We start from the raw sequence: 10,141 nt of genomic DNA, 5'->3' as shown, positions 1-10,141 counted from the left end.
AGCTCGCAAAATATTTCTCATATAGAAAAAAAAATCATTCTAAGATTGAAGAGACAAATAAGTCCTACATAGTATTTACAGACTGAAGTGACTTGATGGTTTTCTTTGTCTATACGTCTTTTTCTTCTAATACTTTAAAATTACTAAAATTGTGTTATATATAAAATACAAGAACCATATTTTACAAAATTCTCCAGATACAATAGAATGCACAAAATAAAATTAATGTTATAAAATAATTTATTTAAGATGTAATTAAATTTACTTTCAACTGCTTTGTTTAAATATTATTTGCAATGAATTTTCTGATAGCTTCCAGTTATCAGATTTCATGTACTATTTCAGAAAAATAATGGGAAAAATAATGGTCCTTATTTAAGCCAAAAGAAAGTTTGCCTCTTAATTACTTCATTTCACTTAGTAATTAAGTTCATGGTCTTGACTTATTTTATCTTGTATTCTCACTTTAGGATTTGGAATCTTTTGGAAACTTGTGACAATTAAATCTGCCTATGGAACTGCATCTCCAATAGAAAAGTCCAATATAGGATTGATCATGCTTTCTCCAAATATCTCAAGGGATTTGACTGATTGCTCTGAGTTTGGAAATAGATCCTGTCCTGAGAGCTTTAGGTCAGCAGCAGTACAAGGGATAATGTATCTATTCATAACAGCAGCCTTCACTCTCACCATTTTAGGGAATCTGGCCATAATCGTTTCCATCTCATATTTCAAGCGTCTTCATTCTCCAACCAATTTTCTCATCCTATCCATGGCTGTCACAGATTTCCTGATGGGCTTTGCCATTATGCCCTACAGCATGATGAGGTCTGTAGAGAACTGCTGGTATTTTGGGATGACATTCTGCAAAGTTCATTACAGTTTTGATCTGATGCTCTGCTTAGCTTCCATTTTCCATCTTTGTTCCATTGCCGTGGATCGGTTTTATGCAATCTGCCACCCTCTGCATTACGCCACCACCATGACTGTGACGGTCATAAAACAAATCATAGCAGTGTGCTGGTCAGTGCCCACTGCTTTTGCTTTTGCTGTGGTTTTCTCGGAAGCTTATGCTTCTGGAATTGAGGACTATGAAATGCTGGTTAAATGCTCAAACTTGTGCCCTATTGTGTTCAACAAACTGTGGGGAGCTGTTTTATTTATAGTCGGTCTATTTGCTCCTGCTTGTGTTATGATAGGGATTTATGTTAAAATTTTTACAGTCTCCCAAAGGCACACATGTGAGTTGAGCCAGGTACACAGGCACAGTAAAAGTGACAAGAAAGATGAGCTTTCTAAGAATAAAGATAGGAAAGCTGCCAAGACTTTGAGTATAGTTATGTTGGGTTTCTTAATATGTTGGTTTCCTTGTTTTTTCACAATCTTAATAGATCCATTTTTAAATTTCTCTACTCCTTTACCTTTGTTTGATGCTCTAAACTGGCTTGGGTATTTAAATTCTCTCTGCAATCCATTAATATATGGCTTTTTCTATCCATGGTTTCGGAAAACATTTAAGTATATCTTAAAAGGCAAAATATTTAGCCCATATTTTCGTATGATAAAACTTTTATCTGAAGATTAGTCGCAGTAATAGATTCTACTACTGACGGCAGCTCTAGAAATGAAGAAGAAACTATGGATTACTGGATATTCATGGTTCAGTAAAAGCTTGAAATGTGCAATATGAATTTTATGAGTCATCCTGTAGAATTATGTCACCAAATATTTCTTTAATAAAATCAGATTAATTTTATATGCTATTTATTTACTACTTGTGTTCACTCTTAATGCCTTGATAGTGCTTCAGAAGATAAGTCTTTCTAGAATCTCTTAACACATTGGGTTTGTTTTTGTTTTGTTTTGTTTTTATTTCAGAAACTATTTACATACAGTCTGTAAACTCAATATTTCATCTAACCTTGTATGCATGCAGTTATTTTTCCAGAGGTTCACAATCAATAATATCCTAAACTGAACACATCCCAGGCTAATCAATCTTTATCACCCTTTTGTGACTGGGGCATTAGAAGATGTATAGAGTATGCTGTCATTCCCAAGAGTGTAATTTTGGCTTGAAGTTGACCTTTTTCCCTGAAAACAATAGAATTAGGTTTTCAGCCCTTATCCTCCATGTGCTTTGTACTTGGGGAGGAGTACTTCGGAATGAGAGTACTGCTCACACCCAGGTATGTGCTTGTCCTTTCTTTCTTTAGATGGCAGGCTCCAGATGTTATAAAATATGTTTGCTGACAGCCCACCCCATATGCACCCCACCACACTTTCACACTGAACTGGAGCCTCCAATTGAGGTCCTTGCCATGCTGAGCTCCCTCTGAAGTCAGTAAGAGTCACTGCCAGATTTCACATCAGTTACATGCTTAAAATAAAGTTGGCTGAGTTGTTGTTAGTGAATGCAGCTACCGAAGGATTTTTTTTGTGAATTGTACCTCTGATTTACCTTTCATGGTATGCATACAATGTATACTCTACCCTTATTAAAGTCTGACTACCAAAAAGTCACCCATATGCTTATTAAGTTCTTGGCTTATTGCACCAATATTAGTATGGCGTACCAGTGATAGCTGCTCATTTTCTTTGCTGAAAACTTTTTAATAGATCTGTGGTAACACGGACACATTATCATTTGGATCTGGAAAATTTCAATTTCACCTCACCCTGAAACACTTGAGACAGCAAGGAGCTGGAAGGTTACAGACTTGTCTGGGATGGTGTATAAGTCTCTCACCTTTCATAACAAGAAACATAAAACCCAAGACCTTTAAGTTGTTTCAAATGCTCTCTCTGCACAGTTGCCACCAGCTGACCAGTCAGAGCAGGGAAAAGAGCAGGGCTGGATGCAATAAGGGCTTTAGACACCTAGTAGCTGGATAATACATTGTCCCCTATCATTACTCAATACATGTTCAGGGAGACCCCTGGATTAAACAGAAGGACCATGGGAGTGATGCTCAAGGAGAGCAAGAAAACTGAGCAGCAGGTTTCTTGTGTTCAATGTCCCAGCTCTGGAGAGCTGCATCTCTTTAAGACTGCCCAGTCCTGACTTTCAGAGCCTGTGCTGTCACCTCAGGTTTGTCTAGACTCATCTTAATCTGGTTTTGCTCCTGCAGTACCTTCCTTGGGGTCAGCTTTCTGGAAGCTCTAGTGAAGCATAGGGCAACCTTTGCATACATTTCACACAACACCTTACACTGGCCAGGGCACCATCTGGGATGCGATCAGGAACTTTCTGCTTTTCCTGTTGGAGCTGAGCCACATGAAATACACAGTGTTTGGGAGTGATACTGAGACCCCACAGTGTGCAAGTGCTGGCAGGGAAAGTGGAGCTCCAGGTGATGGGGGACACAGCAGAGGCAATGCTGCAGCCAGCCATGCCAGGTCATGTCTGCATGCAGCTCAGTGACGCTTCTTCAGAGAAATTTGCATGCCGTCAGATCTATCCTTGTGTTAAGACTAGCCCATGAGAGTTTTTTATTGAAAACTAACAAACGCTAAATGTCCCTGACATCCTTCCAGCAGTGAAACCACGAGTCAGATCATGGGCCACAAAAACCACTAGACCGGGAGACAGCTACAGATCCTCTTAGAGTGTTTTCACAGTGTTTGCTGCCAGCAGTATTTGCCACTGTACTCAACTATTCTGCAGTGCACTTTAATCCCTCCTGTTAGTTACACAAGAATGTGTTAAATTAATGTTAGATGTCTAGTTAAGTCTCTAAGTCCACATTTAGGCATGTCTGAAAATTCTTCTATGTATTAAATGTCCAATTAAATGACACAATGCAACTGGAGGCACTTTAAGTAATGATTAAATGACTTCATTAACATATAGCATAAATCATTCAGAGTCAGCCCAATACAGTACATTTCCTACAAAGACAACATTTCTTCCAGACTGCAGATTTTCAGGGAATGATTTTGAGACATCTGTGAGGCTTCAGCCTGTCATGGCCTTGTGTGTGTCCAGTGTGTGCCCTTGGATGTTAAAGGAGTTTCTATTTAGTCAGTCTTCCTTCCCAACTTGCATCCCATAGCTAGATCTTCTTCAGTAGTTCTTCTAGCCAAGGGGTATTGCAGATCTGTCAGATGGTGGGGTTTGGTTCCTGAAAGATTTTGTGGCATGTCACGCTGTTCCACCTGCTGTTAAACATGATGCTGGTGCTAAACTTGACACTAAACAAAGCACTTCTTTGCACAAAATGTGGGGCATCAGAGTAACAGATATTTTTTTGTGGACCACACCTGCTGGTTCACAGGAGAACCTGAGTGCCTATGGGTTTTGCTATAACATATTCATCCCATTCAATTCAACAGAGTACACCATTTATGTTCAGATGCAAGCATTACAGATATCTTCATTTCTTCCTCTCCTTAAATATCATGGTAAGTTGCTATGTTTTATTTTTAGTGAAACACATGCTCATCCATTAATCTATTTTTCCAAACTACACAGTGAATGTTTTAGCATGCATTCTGGTCTATATCAAATCCAGACTGTGTTCTTCTCTTCAGGGCAGCAGCCACAAAGGTTAGGACTTGTATCTTTTTTAGTGTGAATCATTCCAGCAAGAGCTAATATTGCTCTTAGAGTATATAATTCCAATCCTGGATTCAGGAGGGGATTCAAGCTCCCACATCCAGGTGGGCACCTCAGTCTGAGAGCACTCCCATGGTCCTCTTCCTCTCTGCTACATCCTAGTTTGAACATGCAGGACAGCAAGACACACTTAAGAGGATCCCAGCCAGGTAATCCACAGTCAGTATCCCTCTTGCAATGCCTCTAACAGCAACATTCAGAGCTGTCTTCAAGGCCAGTGATCTTTATTCACACAATTGCTATGTTTTTATTCTTAAATGGTTTGCAACTCAGCAACTAGAAGGTATTATCTGCAGGGCCAGCTTGCAGTCGGAACAGTTAAATTAACTATTTTTTGTTTAATCTTTTCTGTCACAGCCTAAACTACAAGATACCCCCTTGTGGAGTCCACAGGCAAAGGCAGCTTTAAGGAAAAACGTCAGCATCTATTAAGGCAGGGGTAAAAAAAACCCAGTTAAATCCTTGGGTTGCAAAAAAACAGCTGAAAACTTTTGGAGAAATATATTGATTTATTTTTGCAAGATTTGTGATGATTTTTATTTTATACCTTAATACTGCGGAGCACTTAAGTATTTAGCATGAAGTCACTGATACAACTATGGTTCTGAAGGCAGCCATGTTCTGGAGATGAAGAAAGTGAGAGTAACATAAAATATTCAAATGACAATTCTCTGGAGACACTGCAATAGCATTTCCAAAATAAATTCTTCAAGATTTAAATTAAAGATTTTGGTTTACAGGCATTAATTTTTCTATTCAAAATTAAAATATGCCAAAGAAGTCAGATAAATTCAGGCAAATTAATGCTCAATAGTCAGTATCCAATTTTCAGTTGTAAAGTTTTTTTTGACAAAAAAAAAAATCCACATTTTAATCAGCTTTAGTGAAAACTAAATAAATAAAAGTGACTGTTCCAAGAAACTCCTAACAAAAGGGCATATACAGCTGTAACTAATATATTAAAATTACTTATTTATTCTTCTGTTTATGTAACCTAATCAAATCATCTTCCCACTGGATCAGTTGCGTGTCATGGCTGCAGCAGCAACAAAGCGTTCATGAAGCATTACAGAGAAGACTGACATAGGAAAGGATGCGCAGTTTCTCAAGAGACAGCCGTGAGTCTTTTTAGCTATATATAAACCAAGAACATTACAGTTTTCTTGTAAGGAGTGTTTTCAGTTGTATTTTTAATTACACATTTTCAACAAAATGCAGGATTGAGAAAATTTAAAGCAGATTTGGATTTTAATAAGAGAAAGGATCTGGTAGAGCTCTGGGGTATAGACAGGAGCAAGATGGAAAGACAGGAGAAGGGAGCCTTCTGAGGCAGGAGGGGAGAGAAAAACAGGCAAATAGTTGTTTGCCTCTGATGAGGAGCAGCCTTCTCTTGCTCCGTGCCTGCAAACAGAGGCTGTAGCTGCAGCAGCTCACAGGCAAGGCCAGCCTGGAGCAGAGGAGGTGGCCTGTGCCTCCAGCCCACATCAACATTTTCATACTAGGCAGCTGGGGACAACTGAGCTCCTTCCTGCACTTGGGATCCTGCCCTCAGACACTTCCATTTCAAAGCCTGCACATGACCCAAGTATGCTGACACTGCAGGTAGAGCTGATATCAGTGGAGCTAAGGGCCAGATTTTGTCCCCTCACAGCCTTCAGCTCAGATGAAGCGTGACAGAAGTGGCAGTCGCAGCACTTGAGACTGTCACATTTGTCTCTGGAGTTGATGTAACACTGTAATCATGCTGGTTCAGAGATACTTCTGAAGATATAAAGAGAAGTTTTAAATGAATAAGGAGAGGCAAGATTTGACCCAAAGAAGGGATTATGTGCTCAAGAACACCTTGATGAACTTTCCTCTATAGATGTTTAAGCAAATATGTTCTATCTGGTTTTCTTCCCCTGGACTAGCAGTGTTGCACTACTTCGGCGAACACTTCATGCTGCTAAATCATTACTTCATCCAGCCTCTGGAACTCACAGATGGTGTAGTGTTGCTTTGATTTTGTTAAGATTTTAGAGCCTGCAAATACAAGGCATAGGCTTTGCCCCTGTGCTACATACATGCAGCTGAGTGGAACTGTCCTTTCCAAAAATGGGGGGAAATACATCTGTGCTTCCATACATCATCTCCAGCAGTCCACTCTCCTATCAAGTTTCTGGTCTGTTCCATGGTCAAAACTGACTTTTTCTCAGTGTCACATTATGCCCCACAGCACAGCCAGCTCCATCAAATCATGCCGGTACCTTGGTGTTCTCTCCTGAAAACTCTACACATCTTGCAAGGCAGTTGTGTATAGCCCCTGTCCTTTTTGTCTGATTTATTTTTCTTGACTGTAATTATACCACCTTTGACACACTGCATTACATCACCAAATAACAATTCCCACGATAGAAGTAATTTGCTTAGATACCTAGTCAAATGTTATTCTTGTTTGCCTTTAGCATGGTTTTCTCAGGGTTAAATACTGACATTACTGGGGAATATATGGCACCTAGTGCCTGTAGCAGTTTCTGTGTCTCTCTCATATGTAAAAAATGATGAGGAGTGGTGGCTTCTCCCTTTCCTTCACCTTTTCCAGACACAGTGATGGTAGAGAGATAAGTCCGCATATTTTCTGTAGCAAGAAAACATTCCAGAAAAATACTAAAATCCTCTGTGTCACAATCAGTTGTAAGAATCAGCATTCCTTCAAAAACCAGAACAATGTAACGGAAACACCATGTGTAATCATGGAAATTTGAGGGGGTTTCGGTTGGTTGGTTGGTTGGTTTTGGTGGTGGTGTTGACTGCTTTTCTAGCAATAGTTGATCTTTCCATTAACTTCTCAGCATCTAGGGACTTGTGCAATGCCACCTTCTGGCTGGATCATTTCAGCTCTGTGCGCAGCCCAATCATTTATGGTTTGTTTTACCCTTCGTTTCAAAAAACCTTTGAAAATGGTCATTGCAAGTGCAATATTCAGACTCTTCTACTTTCAGGGTACTCTACAGCCTTCCTGTAAAGACTTGGTTAACTAGTCACACTCTTTATAAATGAATTAGCAACTCCTGGAATTACTTGCGGAAAACTTTGCAAATATTTATATGGGTTCTTTTATCTTTACAGTATTTGTATATACTGTCAAATACAATAATAAATAACCTATGAGTGGACTTACATTCAGCAGGATAATACACTATCCTAGGAAATGTTGTGTCTGGATGCTAGGAAATGACCCAGCACGCTGACAACCTATACAAGATACATTAACCAGATTCTCTGCTGTGTGTGCAGAGACACAATTTACGTGGCCAAGACGCTGAAGATCCATTGGGTCCAAGGGCCAGTGTGAACTCTCAAGTTTAAGCCACATGATGTAATTATTTAGATATCATTGTCTGAAAATTAGCACCTTAGTCATTCTGATCTATTAGCCAAACTTTTTGAACAAACCGGGGGAGCAGAACGGAGCCAAAATATGTTTTTCCGGCTGAAAACACTCCGTTGTCTTTATCTATTTACATGGCTCCAGACACTCTTACAAGCACTGGTAAACTAACCTCAGCCTTATTTTATAAACATGATCTTTATAAATGTAATTTTTCATTCTGTAACTGAAAAATATTTTAAATGTGGGTTGATTTAGGGTTTGATGGTCTAGCCTCTGAAAACTGCCTCTCTCTCCATGTTCTGCCCTGCACTGATTATAAAAATAAGTTATCATCAAAATAGTCATCTGTGAAGGTGGGTACATTCTCCGAGATAAATTAAAGTTTAGATTTTTAAATAATATATACATTTTTAAAACCCCATCCTATTTGTCAAGGTTTCATGGGCAAAAACTTCAATTGTATCTTCCCAGTGATTACTGCACTGTACCCCTTTCCCAGAGTCAGGATGCCAAAGTGATGTTTGGGTGGTGCCATGCAGCTGCTCTGTTGTATGAGTACAAAAGAAGTGTGCTCCTATTTGGAGAAGCAGGACATTCCAGCACATCTGGCTTTTCTAATATTATTACAGGCAGAAAAGTGATCTTTATTCCTCACTGTGACAATTTAGCAGGACTCAGTATCTCATTCACGTGACACTACCAGCAGTGCCACATTGCCTAGACAGACAGGAAGAAAATGTGCCCATAGAGCAGCCCTGAACCAGAACATCCCCTCTAGTCTCTCAGGCCCCACACCAGCCGAGCAAAGAAGAAATTGTAGGCAATTATATTGTCCATTTCTGCTTCATTTTGTGGAAATTGAAGGGAGTAAGTGATATCTACCCAGTCTGGGATCCACAGTCTGGCTGCAGGTCAATGCTGTGCAGGTGCCTTGAACCAGCCATATAACCTGCCATGTGATCTCCTGCTCCTTGCCCAGGAGAGTTCAGCCACCTCTGCCCACTTTCTGCCACTAAAATATTGCCCAGTATAAAAAGGCAGCTTAGCATGGGCCATATCCAGATGGTTGAAGGCCACCTGATGCTTTTCACAAGATGGACTACTTGGTGGCTTGTATTAAATCTTCATTTATTTTGTTCTGCCAGTGCTGTGAACTACACCACCATTCTTCTCCCTCTCCCTTCCTTTTTTTACCAGTTTAAAATATCTTAAGTTTCTAATGTTTCTTCTGAAATGTGACTTAACAGGCCCTATTAATATAGAGCTTGTTTTGGTTAGATTATTCCCAGCTGACATGTGTTTTGTTCACTGCAAACAACAGCAAAGGGAATCGGAGGCTCTGGGGAAGGACTGTATTGGCTGTACCTGCAGCCCTCTTTTGCAGTCTTGGGATTACCTTTAACACCTGTTATTAATGAATTATTCTGCAAAGAACTCTTGAACCAGAGTATGTCACACTCAACTTTTTTCTGTGTGTATTTTGACTTTTTCTGTTGCATCTTTTTCAATTCCTCTGCTGCATCACTAAACACTGAGTTCACGGAAAACTGCACTTTGGAGTCACATGCAGAAAAATGATTTGGACAGAAAAAAAAGATGAAAGGGAATGTTTTGAAGATGATGAACTAGTGGCATTTTTCACTTTATTATGATATTAATAATTTCAAATTTGATATAAATTGGAAAAAAGTAGACAATAAAAGGATAACAACATCAATAAACTGAAAGAAAAACATTTTATTTTGGGTTAAGGCAATCCTAGACTGAAAAAAAAAAAAAAGAGTTATCAATTTCAAAGATAACAAATAAAATATTTGAATTTTAGTCATTCTTTTTATTAACTTCCTGAACTAAAATATCCTTTTTTTACTCCTTCTCTAATCTACGATTCCTCAGCTTTAATCCTTCATCTGACTAATTTGGACACAGATGGGGACAACACCAGTGAGTTTTCTCTTCATCTTTGCTTCCACTTTTAGCACAGTTTAAGCTGCCAAAGGTACTGCTTCTAAAACGGCTCATATAGGTGTGTCCATTGTGAGCACTTGAATGGACAGAACACAGACCAGTGTAACCAAGTGCAGGAAAACATAAAAGCAACCTTTACATAAAAATGGGATCCAGCAGGTGGAACAATTTCTTGTGAGTAC

The 10,141-nt window shown here is 39.2% G+C and overlaps 1 protein-coding gene across 1 annotated transcript; it reads left to right on the top strand.

The window, feature by feature from the left end:
• The first annotated feature begins 404 nt into the window (after positions 1 to 404).
• TAAR2 (trace amine associated receptor 2) lies at positions 405 to 1,677 on the top strand. The gene has a single exon (XM_026845533.1). The coding sequence runs from the start codon at positions 557 to 559 to the stop codon at positions 1,583 to 1,585; it is 1,029 nt and encodes a 342-aa protein (XP_026701334.1). The 5' UTR covers positions 405 to 556; the 3' UTR covers positions 1,586 to 1,677.
• The last annotated feature ends 8,464 nt before the right edge of the window (positions 1,678 to 10,141 follow it).

This window comes from Athene cunicularia (genome assembly GCF_003259725.1).
Source record: "Athene cunicularia isolate RWA chromosome 3 unlocalized genomic scaffold, athCun1 chr3_part1, whole genome shotgun sequence".
In the NCBI taxonomy this organism is placed as follows: domain Eukaryota; kingdom Metazoa; phylum Chordata; class Aves; order Strigiformes; family Strigidae; genus Athene; species Athene cunicularia.
The sequence above is the reverse complement of the archived record's forward strand: the minus strand, read 5'-3'. Positions and strand labels throughout refer to the sequence as shown.